This window comes from Bufo gargarizans, chromosome 11 (genome assembly GCF_014858855.1).
Source record: "Bufo gargarizans isolate SCDJY-AF-19 chromosome 11, ASM1485885v1, whole genome shotgun sequence".
Taxonomy (NCBI): Eukaryota; Metazoa; Chordata; class Amphibia; order Anura; family Bufonidae; genus Bufo; species Bufo gargarizans.
The window spans coordinates 38,482,770-38,504,779 of record NC_058090.1 but is presented as its reverse complement, the minus strand read 5'-3'; the positions used below and the strand labels follow the sequence as shown (position 1 = coordinate 38,504,779).

General features: G+C 45.5%; 1 protein-coding gene across 1 annotated transcript in view; it reads right to left on the bottom strand.

Annotated features, from left to right (window-relative positions):
• Positions 1-1,762: 1,762 nt before the first annotated feature.
• The window catches only part of KIAA0586 (KIAA0586 ortholog), a 120,455-nt gene continuing 100,207 nt past the window's right edge, over positions 1,763-22,010 (bottom strand). Inside the window, exon 32 of the mRNA XM_044271849.1 lies at positions 1,763-2,107. Within this exon, the coding sequence (XP_044127784.1) occupies positions 1,989-2,107 (119 nt within the window). The 3' untranslated portion in view covers positions 1,763-1,988. The remainder of the gene's footprint in view (positions 2,108-22,010) is intronic.

Sequence of the window (22,010 nt, the reverse complement as noted above, 5' to 3'; positions counted from 1 at the left end):
TGGGGTGAAGTAATTTGTAAAGGCTCTAAGACCCCTTTCAGACGAGCGAGCTCCACACTACGGACTCGAGTTTGCAGCAGCTCCCGTCCTGACCTCCCACCACTGATGGCGGTCCCATAGCATTTTGATTTATGATGGTATGTAACCCTTACAGTTCTCGAATGTATTGGATAACACTGACCGTGTAATACAATACATTACAGAGCTCTGAGGGTTACATAGCATCATAAATCAATATAATGCTATGCAACCCCGTCGGTGCTGGGAGGTCAGGACGGGAACTGCTGCATACTCGCGCTGGGAGTCCGGAGTCCGGAGTGTGGAGCTCGCTCGTCTGAAAGGGGCCCAAGAGAACTGAAATGGGAGTTCGGTCTACAAAATCAAACTTCTTAGGCCCTATTCACACGACTGTATCCGTTTTGCGGTCCACAAATTGCAGATGCCGTGTGTGTGCATCCCGCACTTTTGGCGGGCTCCATTGAAAAAAAAAAAGTCTATACTTTTGTATATTTTGCGGCTCAGCCACATGAATTCGGACTGCACATGGATGACATAAGTGTGCTGTCCGCATTTTTGTGGCCCATAGAAACAAATGGGTCTGTGTGCAATCCGCAAAAAATGTGGTCGTCTGATTGTACTCTTACATTGAGTTCTCAAAGCCAGTTGTAGTATTGTGATACAGTGAGATGGTAATACTGTATGTGTACCATAGAACTGACAATGATTAAGTGGCTGCTACTGCAGGGTAGTGTGCTGCTCCGGTCATTAGTTCTAGAACACAGACACATAAGACCAGAAACATAATTCTCATTATTCAGGTGTCTATGGTCTGGATTCAGTCCTGGGTATCAGGGAAGCTCAGTCCACCTCTCAGGATGCTTTTCTTTTGATGACATGCCGAGCATGCATGTGTATGGGCGGAATTGCTGTTTGGCTTACAGCTGTCTGAGGTGTATCACCGTGCTCATGCACAAGGCTTATTACAGAACCTGTACAGTACCTCTCTCTGTGACTCCCACTTTATATAGAGGCACTCAGGTTTTTCTCAGATTTATATGAAAAAAAAAATGTGTAGAGATATTTGGTGCCTTGGAGACATATTGTGGTACACAAGAGTCCTGACCGAATTGATAAGATGTAATATATGGCCTTAGCTTTAGCTACAGCACATTCAAAGTTCTGTAGGCTTGTGCTGGGCTCACCCTTGAAGCATCCCCTAATTGCTTAGAGCTTAAACTGGTTGTCCCACAAAAAATATTTTAGTTTTCAAATGAGCCCCTGGATCTGAATACTTTAATATAATAATTTAGAATAATTTAGCATAGCCACTGAGCTATTCAATAAAATGTATCTGTATAGCGCCACCTGCTGTTTGTTTTTTTTTTCTTATGTCTTTGACCTGCTCACTGAGAAGGCCGCACATGCTCAGTTTCATCCTTCAACTGCCTCCTGAGCTGTGATAGGGAGAGCATGGACACGCCCCCTGAGCTGTGATTGGGAGCGCATGGACACGCCTCCTGAGCTGCAGCAGAAAAGACACTCCCCTTGAGCTGCCAGCTTGATATAAATCTAGCAGAGCAACGACTGGGGAGATCTCTGGATGTCAACTGGTTCTAGCGACAAACAGGAGAATTGTAAATGTGGCTCTGGACTGTAAAACTAATTATTGTAAAATTATTCATTTGTTCCCTATGAGGTAAAAAAAAAAAAAAAAAAGTTGCAAGCGCTTCTGTCCTAAAAACTGTTAGGGAAGCTAAAAAAAAACAGTTAAAAACCATAATGTTTAATATATTACAACCAGTATTTAAAAAAAAATCATAAACTATAAAAGCTCTCGGTATTTATACAGTGTACATCCACACAATCGTCATGCTCTATAGGTGCAGGCAGAAGATGCCATGTCCTGGATGCTGCGGCTCTCACGCTGGTGTGGCCCCTGCTCATCCGCCTAGGACGTGTCTGCCTTGGTCTTGCCCGGTCCTTTTTTTTCAGAAACTATCAGCTCCTGAAGAGTCGGACTCCTTGTAGGTAGATTTGACATCCTCGTCATCTTCTATCATAGATGGGAGGGTCACAGACATCATTCTTGGAGCTTCACCCGCTTCTCCTACATGGGAAGAAACAGCAGGATGTTATGAACGATATACAGTAGGTGAACAGTGTATGGCAGTGCATGTTTCTAGATCTGAGCAGAAAACTCTGCATTCAACCAGTTACATTGCTCTTTAAGCTGATCTTAAAGGGGTTGTGCCACCTTTAAATGTCACTTATTAAATGAAAAACTAGTTTATTTTGTAATTTACCTTCTGCTTAAAAAATTCTCCAGTTGTGAGACATTCTCTTTACATCATTATAATGGCGCTGGTGTTTAATCTGTATAGTAATGTGCACATCCACCTACTGCGGTGGTCGCGCATGCTCAGTTCCATCTTTCAACTGCCTTAAAATGGGCTATGCCATGATTAATGTAAAATGTATACTTCCCCAGAGGCAGCCCTGTATAGAAAATGGGTGGCCTGACCCCCAGCGATCTGCTGATGACGGGGACAACCTTTCGGGCAGTTACCATTTATATAGGCTGGCACCCAGAAATGTTACCTGGTTTATGTGCATCCCCTTCTCCTGTAGCACTGAAAAACTCGACAGAATTGCTATTAAAGGGGTTGTACAAGATTTTTTTTTTAAATGGGGCACATGCAGGAGATGGTGTAAAATAACAAAAAAGTATTACTTCTGTTAATTACCTGACTGTCTTTGTTTACAGGGCTGCCGCGCTGACATTGTCTGCAACATGTGACCTCTGCAGCCAATCGCTAGCCTCAATAGTAGACTTTTTGAAACTAATGATTGGCTGCAGCAGTCACCTGTTGCAGATATGACATCAGAAATGAAGCCCTGTAAGGGTACTTTCACACTAGCATTTTTCTTTTCCGGCGCTGAGTTCCGTCCTAGGGGCTCAAATCCGGAAAAGAACTGATCAGTTTTATCCTAATGCATTCGGAATGGAGAGCAATCGGTTCAGGATGCATCAGGATTAGAGATGAGCGAACTTCTGTTTTAAGTTCGGCGTCTAAAGTTCGGGGGCGGGTTAGCGGAGAATCCCGATCTGGAACCGGATATGGATTCCGACTTCCGTTGTGGTCCGTGGTAGCGGAATCAATAATCGGCCATTATTGATTCCGCTACCACGGACCACAACGGAAGTCGGAATCCATATCCGGTTCCAGATCGGGATTCTCCGCTAACCCGCCCCCGAACTTTAGACGCCGAACTTAAAACAGAAGTTCGCTCATCTCTAATCAGGATGTCTTCAGTTCAGTCTTTTTGACTGATCAGGCTTTTCAGAAAACCGTAGCATGTTATATTTTCACCTCCGGCCAAAAATCCTGAACACTTTGACTGAACGCCGGATCCGGTCTTTTTCCCATTGACTTGCATAAACGCTGTGTGTTCAGTAAAACCGGATCCGGCTTTTGCATGTTAGACCCGAAAAATGTGAAAAAAAAAGTTAAAGTCCATAAATGGCGGATCAGTTTTTCCAATGCATTTTTTCATTGTGATCAAAATCCAGATCAAAATCCAGATCAGGATTACAAATGTAATCCGTTTTCACATGTTTTTCCGGATCCGGCGGGCAGTTCCGGTGTCTGAATTGAACGCCGGATTTAAACAACGCTAGTGTGAAAGTAGCCTTAGACTGGCGGCCGATTCAATAGGTAATATGCTTGCTTTATTTTACACCTTCCCCTGCCTGTGCCCCAAATTTCTTATAAACTCTGACACGCCCTTTAAGAGGATGCTGAATAACTCGTCTGCAGGAAAGGTAATGGCAGCCATACTGGTTTTCACAGTTCAATGGATTTGACTTACTGGTCATTTAGCGTTTATAAATCCTCTTAGCAACAGGTTTATGAGAAGACCCTGATGTTTGCAGTGCTGGGGCGGAGGAGGTGATCTACTGAAGGCCGCTGTTACACTAATGGCACACAAGGGATATACTAGCAAGCAATAAAGATAAAGCTGGAGGAGTGTCAATAATCCCACCAGCTATGAGGGCGATCAGGAAACCAAAGCCAATGATTGCCAGAAGGTTTGGAGAACAGGTTACTGGAAGGTGAGCGCTGATAAGATAAGGAAGAATAGGACTGAGGCTTTACCTTATTAAACCTAAGGACCACATGCAGAGATATGATAATCTCCCGGATTAAAAGGCATCAACTGAAGCGCTGTACAGTCTGAACAATGGCCTAATAATCCTACGCCTTGTCGCGCTGGTCTTGGCTGGATTGACAAACTAGTTGCAGATCGATGCTCCTCAAGGCTGTTAGGCCCCTTCTTAGATGTAATCTCGTGCAATTACCTTGTGGGTGGAAATTCTGAAAATGTTGCACGGCAGCAGAGAGTCACCTCCCCTGACATGTCTGCTTTACCAACTACTTGTATCCCCCATGTAAGAACAATCTGGAGAATCTATTCTCATGACTACGTTCTACCATTCACCTATTATTCCTTCTAGAAGTTATGAATGAAGTTCCAGATGGGTGTTACCAGTTTGGGGGGGGTCCCGCCACAGTTTGACACTATCCAATCAGTGCCGTCAATGCCACACTGTGCAGGGACACTCGTCTGGACCTTCGTTGCAAACTGCTAGTAATTCCAGCAGGAGTAATAAAGGAATAGCACAAGATTCATACGAACGAATTGTTATTACACTGGGAATGCAAGTAGCCCAAGCAGATACCACTTGGAACCAAGAGTTCGGGAAATGTTATTTTTTTTTTACAGTAGAAATTGATTTATGAAGTTATTATGCAAATTCTCGCGAGGTAATAACTTCAGCTCATAGGAGGGAGCGCTCGCTCCATACAGTATTCAAACGACGTATTATGCGAATCGACTTCGGATGTTTCAGCTGAAGTTAATTAGCTCATCCCTAGCCGCAACCAATCAATGTCCGCCACTGTCAATGTGATCATTCGTCATGACGTAAGGGGACCCGGACACCACCGCACCCAGTGAATGACTGACTGCGGCGATGTCAAACCAGATGTTTACAGCGAGGGAGCGGGGAGCCAGAGCTTCCCTTTACAGGTCTGGCCAAGAGGGGGCAGGGGAGGTCTAAGTGTCTGCCAAAATCCCCCCATTCTAGCACAACCCCTTTACCAATATCAGAACTGACAATGTGGGACAATATTGACATGAGGAGCGTCGATGTCCAGTTGTCAATGTGTTCCTACATTTCCAGGAGAAATAACAGAGGAACGCTACAAAAACACATCAGGAGCATGGCCGGGGCTTCTCCATGTCCCCACTGCTGGCCGGGGCTTCTCCATGTCCCCACTGCTGGCCGGGGCTTCTCCATGTCCCCACTGCTGGCCGGGGCTTCTCCATGTCCCCACTGCTGGCCGGGGCTTCTCCATGTCCCCACTGCTGGCCGGGCATACAGGCTCATTGTGCTTTGGTTACACCGGCTGCAGCCACTTGGTTTTCGAGGCGATAATGACACTTTACAGAGCATTATATTCTTGTGTGTCTGGCTTGTGTCACACGCAATGGCTCCAGTGCCAGACAGGCTGCTTGCTGCTTCTCACCCACTCCATTGTTAGCAAAAATGCAGGGGGGTGTAGGCTGCGTCAGTCTACCCCTTATGGGCTCGAGCCATGTACGGATTCTTCTGATTCGGGCGAGTAACATGAGAGGGTTTGGAGCCGCGGCCGATTTCCTGCATTGTGTGTATAATTACAGCTGGTGCGGAGGGCCTAATAAGAAGAAGAGGGGAGGGGGGGGGGGGATTGTTGTTGTTTTAAGGTTTGAAAGCTTTGTTTTCTTGCTAAAAGGAAAAGTGTTTCTCCACATGAAGTGTTAACCGCACAAAAATCCTCACCTCCTTTTAAGGAAGAAGCCAGACGTCCTCGCGGATCATACTGGATGGCGGATCGTGTCCTGGTTGTACCTCGCATATAAAATTTCACAACCTGGCTGCTCTTCTGACTTGTGATATGTCATACAGCATGAGCAGAAATGGCCGCAACGCTTCAGTGTAGGTGCTCTGGACCCCACTGACATAGGGTGAAGACCACCGAAAATCTGAGTATGGTGCCACACTGGTCCAAAGGTTGTGTTGGGTATTGCAACTCGGCCTTATTCCATTGGATGGAGCTGTAATAGCAGACATAACCCGTGGGTAGGAGTGGCACTGTTTCTTTAAGAAAGCAGCCAAGTTTAAAGGGGTTTTCTGTGGGTTTAATATTGATGACCTATCCTCCGGATAGGTTAGGGACCAGAAACCTCCTGGAGTTCTGAAACTACAACTCCCAGATTCTTCCTTTCAAGTCTGTAGGAGTCACAAGAACAGCCAAGTAGGTCTGCATGCTGGGAGTTGTAGTCTCATAGACTGCTGAAGGTTGCTGTTCCCTGGGATAGGTCATCAATATCAGACGGGTGGGGATCTGAGGTTTGAAGAGGCCTCCTTGCAGCTTATCAAGCACAGCGCCATCCATTGGATAGTGACTGGACTTCGGGGAGTCGGACCCCCACCGATCTGAAATTGATGGTCTATCCTGAGGCCATAGATGTCCAAATCTTGGACAACTGCTTTAAATGGGTTATTTGGTCTCGTATAATACATCTAATATTAAGCAGCACTTGGGGCACGCTCCCATTCAGGACACCCGTAGCACATGTATCTACAGCGCATTGACTTTTATTGTAAACCCAATACAGGAAGCCTAGGAGCTCACACGCCTTTCCGTAAGAACGCTGTAGACATCGGCTTTTGGCATTCATTTTTATTGGTATATTTTCCACAAAACGGTAAAGAAATGCAGAGTGCGGCTGGCATCTGACCGTATGAGCTTACTATTGTGCTGCCCTATCCTGTATAATCTACCTGCAGGCCTGGAGGTGCCAACGTGAAAGCTCCTCTGTCCGAGCGGTAAGTGGACGTTTCCGGCCTTCCATCCGTCCACGCCATTTCTTTCTATATGACTTTCTCTCTGGACTGGAAGGGTTGCATGCCCCCACTGGATGGGCAAGGATTAATTTGCTGAAAATAGCTATTGGCGTCACGCAGAACACTTAACATTATGTGGACTATAATTTTCGCAAATCTTTCTGTATTTGTGTTCTGGAAGTCGGAGCGGAGTGTGTAATGGGCCAGGCAGGTGGTTGGCGCACCGCGGGAGTAGAAATGGTAGCGCAACAGTTTAATAGCGCTGCGGCCGAGGTTAACTTCCCCTTCCGCAGTCTGTTATTACTTTTACAAAGTGGAACATTACAGAGAAGTTTCTATTGTCGCCTTCGTATATAGAGACTGCATGAGCCCCCCTCGCTATGGAGCCGGCGTATCCGTGCATTGATTTCAATCAGAACTGCGTAATGCTTCACTTCCCCTGTGGGGGGGGCATTGCAGGGGAACTGGACACTGACCAGTTCACAGCAGTCACTGGGTGTTCCACTTTTGGGATCCATTGTGGACAACCATTTTAAAGTGGCCCTAAATACGCTCCCCAACATAGAGAAGAACAAGCTGTAAGGTTATGCAACTCGAAGTAGCGGGTGTCGCCAAACTCTGCAGATATTATCACATTTCAAGCACCTAGCTCCAATCAGTGTCAGATTGAAAGTAAATATTTTAGCCACATAAAACCTCAAAAATCGGATCAAGTTGTGTGGGATGATGGTGCGATGCCTCCTGTTCATCGATGTGCCAGTTATCACCAGTTGGCGTAAACTGAGAGTGACAGAATCCTTGGGCTGAGAGGCCTTGGTTTATCACTACAGGCCTTGGCCGATGAACTGAAATGACAACAAAAGGTGCACAGGGGCGAACCTCTAGCTGTCATTTGGTGCAATGAGGGCGTCACCATTGTTCTTGTTCCACCCAAGATCCTTCCTGTGTTCAGCCCCTCACTGACTGCTGTTCCCTGTAGAGTATTTCTATCCTAAAGGCCCTTTTACATGAGCAGATTATCATGGCAATTATTGGGAACAACAATTGTTCCCAATAATTGCCCCATGTAATTGTACCACCAATCACACACCTAAGGCTACTTTCACACTGGCGCTTTGGCTTTCCATTTGTGAGATCCGTTCAGGGCTCTCACGAGCGGTCCAAAACTGATCAGTTTTGCCCTAATGCATTCTGAATAGAAAAGGATCCGCTCAGAATGCATCAGTTTGCCTCCGACCCGTCTCCATTCTGCTTTGGAGGCGGACACCATGCTGCTTGCATCGTTTTGGTGTCCGTCTGACGAAACGGAGCCAAACTGATCCGTTCTGACACACAATGTAAGTAAATGGGGACGGATCAGTTTTCTATGACATAATCTGGCACAATAGAAAACGGATCCGACCTCTATTGACTTTCAATGGTGTTCAAGACGGATCCGTCTTGGCTATGTTAGAGATAATACAAACGGATCCGTTCTGAACAAATGCAGACGGTTGTATTATCTGAATGGATCCGTCTGTGCAGATCCATGACTGATCTGCACCAAACGCGAGTGTGAAAGTGGCCTAATGCTCATTTGTCACATAATCACATATTTTATGCAGGGGTCGAGTGGAGGGGGAACGCATGGGAACGGCGTTCCTGCACTTTTTTCATGGCAGGAACGCCGTTCCCTTTCAGCCTCAAGCCAGGAGAACGCGGCTGAATCAGAATCAGATTCACAGGGGGAGACGGAGCGCACTGTGCAGGGCAGGCTAAGGGAGGAGGGGCGGCTTCAGTTGAGAGGAAGCTGTCTGTGCGGTGCTGCTGCCTGCGACTCCTCTCATGGCGCCCCGCCCCCCTAATGACATCATCTCCTTCACTACGAGATCATTTCGAATGTCTTTCAGAAAAGTTTGTCCTGGGATTCGAACTCACGACCTCTACACATCAGAGGAAGGCATTTACCCTCACAGCCATGAAAGCTGTCTAGGTAGTTGCTTAATAAATAAAAAAAAAATGTAAAATAAAAAAAATAAAAAAATAATATAAGACTTCTACTTATACCTAGTGTACTGCTACCTAGTGTACAACTATACACATGACAGCTGCCCACTGTGTAAGGATGTAGCAGAGCTGGGTGTGTTGGGGCAGCTGTCATGTGTATGGTTGTACACTAGGTAGCAGTACACTAGGTATAAGTAGAAGTCTTATTTTTTTTTTTTAAGCAACTACCTAGACAGCTTTTATGGCTGTGAGGGTAAATGCCTTGCCTCTGATGTGTAGAGGTCATGAGTTCGAATCCCAGGACAAACTTTTCTAAAAGTGTGTTTTTTTTATTTTATAAGACTTCTACTGATACCTAGTTTACTGATACCTAGTGTACAACCATACACATGACAGCTGCCCCAACACACCCAGCTCTGCTACATCCATACACAGTGGGCAAAGTTACCTACAGTAGAAGTCTTATATATATTTTTTTTTAAAGCACCTAGCTAGACAGCTTTCATAGCTGTGAGGGCGTATGCCTTGCCTCTGATGTGTAGAGGTCATGAGATCGAATCCCAGGACAAACTTTTTTTTTTTTTTAGTCCGCAGCGACACAAATTACAGCATGCTAGATTTTCTGTGCTTTTTTATTTTTTGGAGGGGGGGGGGGGTTGCAGTGGATCTTGGGTGAGTTCCCACACTTTTTTCCCCAGGACTTGACCCCTGATTTTATGTGTCACATAAACTCATTGTCAGCAGCAGATTGTTCATCCCAATACATGTGGGTATATTCATCTCTCCCCTCTGCTCGAAGAACGGTTTGGTTCCACTTATTGCCTGTGCATCCGCCCGTGTAACATGTCTGTTTTAGCAGCTGTTTGTATTCCTCATGTAATGCCAATTCTGTGTTGTGCCATTCTTCTATTATTCCTGCTAGAAGTTAATGAATGAATTGCCAGCAGTCTGCAATAATGGTCCATCTGAGTGTTAGCAGCAGAAGTGTCTGACACTATCCAATCGGTGCTGCCAGTGTCAGACTGTGCGGGGGCTCCCCCACTGGTAACAGTCATCTGGACCTTTACTGAAAACTGCTAGCAAGTCATAACGTCTAGGATGAATAATAGAGGAATGGCAAAACAGAGTCATGAGAATAGATGCATCAATAACCCAGCTCGACCTAAGGATAGGTCGTCAATATCTATCGTCTGGACAAAAATCTTGGTGCCCCCCCATAGGGGAGAAAAATGTTTTATCTTTACAAATAAATCACTTGCTACTTATTTCAGTGATTCCACGTGATCAGCCCCATTGATCATTGTGTGAATCCGCTGCACCCCTCTATGGGTCAGCCTCGGATTTCTGCACAGAAATACACATGGGCTTTTATGACCACGTGTGTGTACACCCCCCAAAAAAACGGATGCAGCGTTCAGCGAGGGGCTACATGGAGGTGTGCCCGTAATGAAAAGGTACACACTAGCAATGCTAGTTCAGGGGCTGGCTGTACTGAGATATACAATAATCCAGGCTCCGTGTGATGCGGATATTCTCACAGCCAGAGACCACGGATCAATGAGGAAGAGGTCAGGAATCGCCGGCCTCACCCGTGCTGGCATTTACAAGTTACAGATCGATGCCGTGTACACTGTAGACAAAGCGAGGACCTTCCTGTCAAAATAATGGCTGATTCAATTAGATAGGCAAACAGCCCCAGATCCTGTCCTCGCTGGCTGGCACCCTCGCCTGGACTGGGTAAACAATGGGGTGATGTCCTGTCCAATCAATCTACATAGAGAGTCAATAAACAGCAGGCTTTATATCCAGGATAGAGGTCTGTGCGAAGAACTTAAATGGGCTCATCATGTATACAAAGTTAATACCAGGCAATTACTAGTGTATTGTGATTGTCCATATTGCCTCCTTTGCTGGCTTGATTCATTTTTCCATTGCATTAAATACGGCTCGTTTCCAAGGGTTACAACCACCCTGCCATCCATCAGTGGTGGTCGTGCTTGTACATTATAGGAAAAAGAGCCGGCCTCTCTGGTTGCGGAACTGTGGGAGTGTGCATAGGACGACCACCCCAGCTGGATTGCAGGGTGGTCGTAACCCCTGGATACGAGCAGTGTATAATGTGATGGAATCCAGCCAGCAAAGGAGGCAATATGGACAATCACTATACATTAGTTTCTGGTCAGCAGATCATGCTGTGTGAACAGTGATCTCCTCCTCAGACACACTGAATCTGTAAGGGGATGAGAGATGGCAGTAGAGCTAGCTCGTCCCCATACAGTGGAGGGGATCAATGCATGTAGGTACAGCTCTGCGCCACCACTGACGAGCAGGCAGTTATAGGGAAGGAACACTCCCTGCGCAGTGTAAATTACTGGAAAGCCTGGAATGTTTTATACTATATTATTTTCCTCCAAAGCCACCTTGTAAATTGGACAGACAGTGATTTTCCAGAAGAAATGGCCTGATGCACATGTTACGGAGACTATGAGGCGTAATCCAAATGGACCTCTTACAACAGCACTGTGCATGGCTTCTGTCATACATGTAAGATATAAAGCATGACGTCGTGTGAGCCGAGCCTTAGCTGATTAAAAGGGGTTCTTTTAGATTTAACTAATTTAACTATTGACGACCTGTCCTTAGCTGCCTCATTAGGTGGCACACACATGATCGGACCATTACCGATCTGATACTGATGACCTATCTTAAAGGGGTTGTCCAACCCTTTACAAGTGGTGACCTATTCTCATGACAGGGTCAGACAGTGATGTCCTATCCTGATGATAGGCCATTACTTGCAAAGGGTTGTACAACCCCTTGAAGAAAAAAATGAAATCCCCCTTTAATGTTCTGGATAGTTTAGCACTTTGTATGATGAAAAGTTCTAAAACTTTGTAATATACCTAGTGACAGATTTCCCTAATGTAGCTACTCTGGTTTTACACAGGTACAGCTGATTTAGATACAAGACATGAATGTGGCATGCGCTGCGTCGGGGGAGAGACTGGCGCTGCATTCATACACTGCGCCAATACTGACTGCTTAGGGAAGGGGGGGGGGGGCAATTATCATTGTTTTGGGTATTTTTACACCATGCAATCTTCTTTTGTGGTTTTTGCTAAATTTTTTCTGAAAATGCAGCGGTTTTGCAAAAATAGCTGCAAAAACCACAGTATGACCGCAACATGAACAGACCCTTACATTATTGGCAGAAAATGTGCTGCTCGACCAGCTGCAGGGCTTGTTCGGAGGGATTTAATACCCTGCAGGTGTCTGAGTGGCACGGTTTGAAGGAAGGTTTTCAGTCTTTTAAAAAAAATTATATATATAAAGCTCCCCACTCACTGACAGCAAGCAGAACTCTTAAAAATGTTTAGGAAATGAAACATCCAGTATATCTTAAATGTGCATGGCTTCACATTACACAACTGGACTACCCCTTTAAACAGGCTGTCCGGAATTTGAATATCGATGACCTGACCTTAGGACAGGCCATCAATACTAGATGGATGGTTGGTTGGTTGGGGGGGTGTTCTCAAGTCGTGTCACGCCCCCATTAATACGCTATTTAAACAGCCCGCCGCCTCTTCATTGTTTACCAGGCACAGTGCCATACCTTTAGTAGTGGCTATGTGCAAAGGCATACACAGATATCATAGGGCCCCATAGCAAAACTTAGTATGGACCCCTGCACCTAGTTTCCCAGTGCATGTGTCGATCAATCCAGAACATGTGCCACGCCCCAAATTTCAAAAAATTGTAATTGCATAAAAAATTGTAATTAAAAAGTTGCCTTTGGCCTCACCCACTTTAACAGGTGCACCATATTTCTCAATGTATTTACACCAGAAAACTGGCAAAAATGCATTGATAAATCTGCTGCTTCTCTTCTGTCACAAAGCTGGCTACTTGCAGCCACCACTAGGGGGAGCTCAGTGCATAGGAATTGATACAACTACCATGAAAGCCGTAATAATCTCTTAGCATTGAGCTCCCCCTAGTGTCAGTGTTTTCACACGGGAAGAAAAGAACAAGTTAATCCCCCCCCCCCCCCGGTCCCACAGCAGTCGCGTGGTCTGCCTCTACTGCAGCCTGCGCCATTCAAGTGACTGGAACTGAGCCAATTGCAGCAGCACAGCCACTACAGGATGTACAGCCCTGTGCCTGGTAATGAGGAGGCCGCGGCACAGCTGATGGTGCACAGATTCAGATGCCCACCAATCTAATACTCGTAATGATATAATATATGAAGGATAGGTAATGAATATTAAAATCCCAGGCGGTGAAGAGCGGTGAACACGTTATACACCTGGCTCCAGAGATGTTAGAAGCTCTTAGACGCTCGCTCCTCCCTGTATGAATCAGGGCTGATAACTGCGAGCACAACAGCTCTGCTACATCAGTCATTTTATCTAAGGCCATCTTTAGACTTTCATGCCAGGCTTCCTGATCACTTTCATCTTCAAAGATGACCACCCAGACGGCCAGTGATAGCATCTTCAAAGTGTCCTATACCAAAGCAAGAGGATGGGATCACTGAAGAAGGCATGGGTCACCTTAGGGGCGTCCGTTCTGGATCGCTGCCTGGTACTGAGGCATCATATGTGGTCAGTAGAGATTAGCGAATTTCATATTTTGATATTCGTTCACGCTTCGTTTTGTGGTAAAAGCAGAATTGCGTTATGGTTTCCGTTACCACGGACCATAACGCAGTTCTATGACGGAATTCATAACGGAATGTCTTTAGAGGCCTTTCGTTATTCATTCCATCATAATAGAAGTCTATGGGCGGCAAAACGGATCTGTCCTGTTTCCGTTATGCAGGGGAGTCCTCTCCGGACGGATCAGTTATGCAGGCCATAGACTTCTATTATGATGGAATGAATAACGGAATTACTCTGAAGGCATTCCGTTATGAATTCCGTCATAGAACTGCGTTATGGTTCGTGGTAACGGAAACCATAACGCAATTCTGCTTTTACCACCAAACGAAGCGTGGTAAATTCGCTCATCTCTAGTGGTCAGTACAGACTGGGTAGAGCCGGCCATGTCTATTAGCAGGTGATATACAACCTCACTAATAGTCTCCTACTATACGTACAGTACGTGTGAGGGTCTATTATTCTGACGTCACAACTTCCTCTATCACCTAGGGATTAAGTAAACAGACCCAAGAAAGTACAAAGGGCCCTGACACTGTGAAGTAAGGAGATGTGTTAATAGGCGCTCCTCACACCCCTGTATTTTTAGGGAATGGTAATTTACATGAAAACAGCTAACTGTGCTATGATGAGGTACTTGGCTTACCAACCCATACTGTCAAGCTTAAAGGAAAAAAAAATCTACACTTTTCAAACCAGAACCTGGATCTGAATACTTTAATTGCATGTGATTAAAAAATTTGCATAGTCACTGAGTTATTCAATAAAATCTATCTGTATAGCGCCACCTGCTGTTTTTTTTTTCTTATTTTCTTTGACCTGCTGACTGAGAAGGCCGCACATGCTCAGTTTCATCCTTCAACTGCCTCCTGAGCTGTGATAGGGAGAGCTGAGACACGCCCCCTGAGCTGTGATAGGGAGAGCTGAGACACGCCTCCTGAGCTGTGATAGGGAGAGCTGAGACACACCCCCTTAGCTGCAGCAGAAAGGACACTCCCCTTGAGCTGTCAGCTTGATATAAATCTAGCAGAGCAATGAATGGGGAGATCTCTGGATCCATGTGAGGTACAGGGCTGGTTCTGGCTTTTTTAGGAAGAGACCATCATGTACTATATGATGTCTGGGAATTGACATCCCCCATTCTGATGAGCAGTTGGACCCCCACCAATCCAACAGTTATATCCTACATAGTAGATGGGGATATCTTTTTGTTCCTGAAGCATCCCTTTAAGACCAACCATATTCAGGTAAGTATACCCTGTCAGATTAGAGGGAACCCTGTGCTGATCATCTTACAGAGCCCTGAATCCAGCACGTAGACATGGAGTTCAATCCAGGCAGAGCATATACTCCGTTATAGAGATCAATAGGGAAATTTACTAAGACTCCATTCTTAGTCCAAACATGTCTGGACTAAGATGCCACAAATGTTTTAGGAGGAATAGGACTCCTGAAGGGCTTGGTCACTATATAATAACCATTACAAATTGCCCTAGTCAGATTACTAATATACTGCCGGCTGCTGTAAATATAGCCATCCTGTCCCAAGATGGCCGCCGATGTCTGTCCATCAGCAGCCTCCATTGAGTATCACTGTGCATGGTATGGGTAACCAGCGCATGAACAGTATTACTGAATGGAAGCCACTGATGGACGGGTCTAGTCTTGTGCCTCTCCATGTTGGGATAGGACATGGGAGCTGGTTCTATACAATGACGAAGATGCCCTGATAGCACTATTTTCAGCTTACGTAATATATTGTTGTTTCAGGCATATTTGTAAAAGTTCACTTAAAGTGGTCAACACCTTTAACAAGTTTTCTAGCTTCTTTGCCTGCCTGAGCACCAGAGAATTTAAATCTGGTATAAATCCTCTCTGTCAGGCTGCGGTAGCTCATGCCCTCACCCACTATGCTCTATCCAATATTTACAACTTCTGTTCACCAGTTTTCTGATGTAGAGGCATTGATAAATTCCCTCCAATGTACAGAGTCTGCAGTAGGCTCCAAAGCTCCCTCTAGTGGTAGCAAAATTATCATTTAAAATGGTATTCTCACCTTGGATATGCCATAAATGTCTGAGAGATGCTGGTCCCACATGCACTGCCACGTCTCCATTCATTCTCCACCTGGATTTGGCAGCCATCTCACCCGGCATCTACCAGACCTTTATGGCATTTCCATTCATACCAGTGTTATTGCCAATCTGTGGGGTCTTCTATTGCCCATGTATAATATGGCCGGTAATTCAGATTAATGGCTGCCAGTTAAGGGTACTTTCACACTAGCGTTTTTCTTTTCCGGCATAGAGTTCCGTCCTAGGGGCTATATACCGGAAAATAACTGATCAGTATTATCCTAATGCATTCTGCACGGAGAGCAATCCGTTCAGGATGCCTTCAGTTCAGTTTCTTTGGCCGGAGATAAAACCGCATGCGCAGACCTTTAAAAATGTGGGGGGGAAAAAAAACGGATCCGTTTTGCCTGATGACACCGGAAAAACTGATCCGGTATTGCAATGCATTTTTTCAGACTGATCAGGATCCTGATCAGTCTGAAAAATGCCTGATCAGTCAGAAAAAGTGACATGCGTTTGCATACAGTTCGGGGAACGGAACTGCCTGCCGGAATCAAACAACGCAAGTGTGAAAGTACCTTTTGCCGCATTTTCCTCTTCCTTTACGGTGCGAGGAGCTGAACCCAGCTGATGACCAGAGTTGTCTGTGATAGAGACAACTCCTTAAAGGAGTTTTCTGATAAAAATAATTTTTTCTAACAAGTTCCCGCAGCATAGCCCCTGAAACAGAAGATTCGTACTTGCCTGCTCAGCATTGCCTTCGCTATCTCCATCTCCCAGTCCTCGGCAATGTTTACATCAGTCTGGCCATAGGCATGGTCACATGCACCGCTGCAGCCAATGACTGGCTTCAGTCCTGCTCCTTGTGGCCACATCACCGCTGAAGCCAGTCATTGGCTGCAGCAGTGCATGTGACCATGCCTATGGCCAGAGTGATGTAAACATTACCAGGACCGGAAGATGCAGAGAGCGGAGGAGCTGAGCAGAGTGGAGCCGGCAAGTATGAATCTTCTGTTTCAGGGGCCAGGCTGCAGGATCTTAAAAAAAAAAAAAAATATATATATATTTACTGGAAAACCCCTTCAAACGACCAGGAACAGTGAAAAAATAGTGTAATCCCTGTAGGATCGGAGACACCTATTCCTGTTGAACACTGGCTATAAGACTGAGCAGATATAGAGAGAGACCTCAAAAGGGGGAATCGGAGCATCTGAACTTCGCTGTATCACGAAAGTTGAAAGCTCTGGCAACTCCTCACATAAACCGCTATACAATGTCAGGCTGATTTTTTTTTTAAAGAAGGAAACTATGGGAGCATCCAGGGTCCAGGCGACGTCCTGGGCGGTTACAGGCCCACAACCCCTCTGTAGCCTGGGGAGGTTTAGGAGCTAACGCTGAACATTGAACTGGTAGTTTCTTCTGTCCTCATAAAATACTTAGAATTTGATGCGTTTAGAAGTGAATTTAGTAATAAGCCGCGGAGGCCGCCACCGGCCGATGATGTCACTGTTTCAACAGCTGCTTCTAGGCTCCTTGAATAAAGAATATCTAAGTCCCGTGGGGTTTCTGGCTTGTCACTGCCAAGTGTTTGAAGTCGGGGTGCTGAAAGACTATTCATGCTGAACTCTCCCAAACCTAGCCGGTGATATGTTCTGCAGACTACATTATCTGGTACATGCCGAGGAGGGGCGTGTATGGAAAGTGGTGGGGGGCATTCAATAGGCCTTGTCAACAGTAATATTCTCAGACTACAACGTAGATTACTCGTTTCAGCAGCTGGGCTTGTACTGGGTGAAGCTTTCGGCTTAACATGAGGTAGATTCCTACTGAGAGATGACGATAGCACTCAACAGCGTATTGCGGGTAACAAAGAGTTAATTGCCATGTGTCAAAGTACCTGACTTAGATGCCTAAAATCTAGGCATTTATTAGATACCCTAAGGCCTCTTTCACACGCGTGAGTTTTCCATCCGGATGCGATGCGTGTTGTGAACGGACTGAACGTTTTTCATGCATCATCGCCGCATGTTCTATATTCTGCGTTTTTCACGTAGCTCTGGCTCCATAGAAGTGAATGGAGCTTGCATGGGCAACAGAAGACATCACTGATGGCTGCTAGGAGATGCCGATTCAGTTTTTCTTAATGCATGTGTAAAACGCGTGGAATCCGGATGGAAACCCCCCCCGAAACACTGAAAAAAATGATTGAAATCACAGGGAAAAAGTGATTGAACTGCTCTCAATCCGTATCACTCGCGTGAAAGAGGCCCAACAAGCGTGAGGTTCATACCGCTCTCCACCATTCTTGCATTTTTGTATTAACAAACCCTAAACACAGAAAATGCACAATAAAAAAAAGATATATTAGTCCTATTTCATGTCATATTGCACTTAAAACTGAGTAATACGTAAATAAATGTTCTCCACGTGTCCCAGGAGACCAGGTATGTTCTCTACTGGCTGTAAGACAAGTGGCTGGAGCAGGAGCCTCCCTGCTGTGTCCTGTCTGTAGCAAGTAGGACAAAAACATTAGGCCCTGTCCAAGGATGGAGCAGATCAGCAGGAGATCCATTCCTTTGTTCTCTGCAGGATTTCTACAAGACTCTGTCAGTCTGCAGAACTTTCTCCATCATACTAGAAACAGCGAGGGAAACAATATTTCCTGTGCACTTCTAGCATTGGTTTCTAGGTGTTCCTTTAAATGGGAAACTAGTCAGGAAAGGCTTTCTTGCTTGAAAGGTTAGATCGCTCTCATTTGGCTGATGCTATCCCTCAGCCATCAATACCAGATCGGTGGGGGTCCGACACCCCCACAAAACAGCTGTCCCGAAGTAGCCCTGGCATCAGAGCAACATGTAATGGACGGGGCAGGTTACTACAGCTTCCACTCACTGCAATAACCAGCTCTGGCCACCACACAATGGACGGAGCTTTGTAGTTCTGACGCTCCAATCCAACAGGTGTCAGACCACCGGCCGATCAGATATTGACCCATCCTGAAGATCGGCTATCAATATAACAATCCTGGACAAGACCTTTAGGGTACATTCACATGGACAGTGTAAAACGGATGTGTGATGGCATTTTCTATTTTTTATTAACAGCTGTCACATGGCCATTTTGGGAACCATTGCAGACTAATGGGCCATCTACATGGCCGTTTTTTTTAATAGCCAATGAACAGCCATCAAAAATAGGACATGTCCTACTTTTGGCAGTTTTGATGGCCAGATGGATCCTAATGAAGTCAATGGGTCCGTTTTAACTGCCATTTAGATAGAAGTGCGGCCACTGGAGGCAGCAGGACCTGATGCACAGTGACATTCCCATGATCAGGTCCTGCTGCCTCCAGTGCCGAGTGAGTGTTCCTGCGAGCGCCTGTGTTCATAATTTTTGTTGGCAAAGGGCTTTTAGGCTGTGATAGAGAGATAGATATAGATATATATATATATATATATATATATATATATGACACAAAGCGGGCCACAGTATATTTATACAGAGGGCACTGCAGGGGTTGGGGTTTAAAAAATGCCAATGAAATTTATTCATTTTGAATGGAAATTAAAAACCGATAAATGGGCAGAAAATAGATGCAAAATGACCATGAAAAACTGACAGTTTCTGTTTTTAGCAACTGACATGTGAATGTACGGTACCCTTACATAAAATGTATCACCTAGATATAGTTTACTAATTAAAACCAGATCGTGAAACAGATGATTTTTTTTTTAAATATTTTTTATCCTCTGTACGTGATTACGGGGCCGACCATCTTGCATGAGATCCGCTCTATAGCAGCCACCACAGACAGATGTTCATTGACTTCTATGGGGGAGTTTTCTAGGCATGATCTGTATAGGGAGGAAAAATGTTTCATAAAGCTTAATTTAAACAATGGGTCATTTTCTGATGACATTCTCTTTTAACGCTGCATTTTCAGATGGTCCTAATGTAAGTGTGTAAGACACAGATAGGGAAATTAGAGTGCAAGCCTTCCCGGGAGAAGGGAGCCGTCGAGAGCATCTGGCCATATGAACAATAATATGCTGCTCACATTTCTAAGTATCCGGTTATCACTGCTTCGCTCAAAGCTTCAAAAACATAATTTTTATCATTTTTTTTTCTTCTTTATAATCATAATTCCTTCAAAATGCTGCTACTTCCTTCATGGGAATTTGGAATGGTTTAATACAATGGACAGTTTTCTGCCTGCTGCATCCACGCCTCAATCGTGAATGTTTAACCTCTAAAAATATTTCATATATTACATCCCTGGAAGGATTGTAGGAGATTCTGATTTGTTCAGCAATTTATTTAGCTCTAGAAAAATTCCAGGTCAGAAAGAGGTGAAATTAAAAAGTGCTACGCCCAAATATACTGGTTGGAGAAATTTCATGAGGCGGTTTTTAATCCTGGCGACCGGCAAAAACTCTGCCACTAACCGGAACATAGACGTTGCCTCAGATAGCGTGCCTTCCTGAATTCAACTGGATCACGGTCCTCATGACGGGGATACAGTTGAATACTGCAGCCGGGCAGCAGTATTTTGTCCTGCACTGTGAATTTGGTTCTGCTGGGATGGCATTTTGCGCTACACTTATGATATTTGCTGGTCCCACCTACAACATGGGGCCACTTTTAGTTTTTTTTTTCCAGGGCCCCTTTTAGGGCCACTTTAAGCTTAAATGAGCCTGTTTTCCATCCACAGGCTACATTTAGGTGCACCTGCGGGGCCTGGGCCATACAAGCCAGTCTGGAGTGGGACTCGCAGACTGCTCCCGTTGCTGGCATGGTAAATGCTGGAGGTAACTGGTGAGTGGTCTGTGAGTCGGTCCTCACAGTCCTGTAATTTGCCCACTGGCTCAGGTAGGTGAGTGTTAGGACCCGCGCTACTTGAGAAACCTTGGTGCAGTGCTCAGGCTCAGACATGTCCTTCTAGTAGGACATGTTGGCTAATCTCTCAATTTTATCATCAGTTTGAGGGTTTAGTACATCTGCAGAGTGCACCTGTCTTTGCTATTATTATACTCTTATAGAAATTCCCTACTTCTTAGAGGGATCCATAACAAAATATGGAAGCCCCAGTGAGTAGCTGTAATCTGTGGGTAAATTTGGCAATACATGTGGCGTGATCACAGGAGAAATTAAGCACAATACAGTGTCCACTGAAATCAATGGGTTATCCATATAATGCTGGACAGATTGAGAGACTCTCTCTAACGTGTCTCCACATTGGTTGAGAATCTTGAACAGAGCCCCCCTCCCTCTATGAACTCCAAATTCTCGAGGGGTCCAGCATTCAGACTCACTGATATAACTTTTATTACCAATCCCGTCGGCGTGCTCAGAACTTTTCCAGTGCATATGCCGAATGCAGTTCACAAACAGTATTTGAACAGAACCTTAATTTCCGCTAATAAGATGCCCCATAGGACCATAAATAACCCATAAAAGAATAGGGGGCCCTACTGATGCCAGCTTACATCACCAAACCTGGGTAGAAAAGTCTAGTAGTGCTTGTTAATGCTTCATGTATGTGGAATACTTCTCCTCTACAAGGGTGGACTGGTTATAGACCCTACAGGGAAATTTCCCGGTGGGCCGATACCCAGTCCACTATCCCTATAAATCGAGGAGCAAAATAAGTCAAAAACACATTGTAAATGTCATGCAAAGAATGTACGCGATTTTTTGGGTGCAAATTAAAGGGAGTCTATCACCTAAAATGACCATTATACACCCCAAACATGATGATATCCATTACATTCCCCATTTTATAATCTTACCTTTGATATTGCTGTCCGTCGCCTATTCGCTCTTAAAAACACTTTTATTCCATATGCTAATCGGGTTCTGAAGGTGCCCAGGGGCGGCGTTTATGCGGCCGGTGCCCAGGCTCCACGGCGCTGTTCAAATCAAACCCCTCCCCTTTCACCCCTCTGGCCCGCCCTCGGTTCTTCAGATACCATCCTCCAGTCAATGAGCAATCCGGCGCCTGCGCCTGCGCCCTCCATTACTCACTAGGGCAGAGGCAGCAGAGCGTTTAATGCGCATGCGCCGGCCCGTACATCCCGATCTAGCCGGCGGAAGTAAACTGCCAAAATATCGGGATGTACGGGCCGGCGCATGCGCATTAAACGCTCTGCTGCCTCTGCCCTAGTGAGTAATGGAGGGCGCAGGCGCCGGATTGCTCATTGACTGGAGGATGGTATCTGAAGAACCGAGGGCGGGCCAGAGGGGTGAAAGGGGAGGGGTTTGATTTGAACAGCGCCGTGGAGCCTGGGCACCGGCCGCATAAACGCCGCCCCTGGGCACCTTCAGAACCCGATTAGC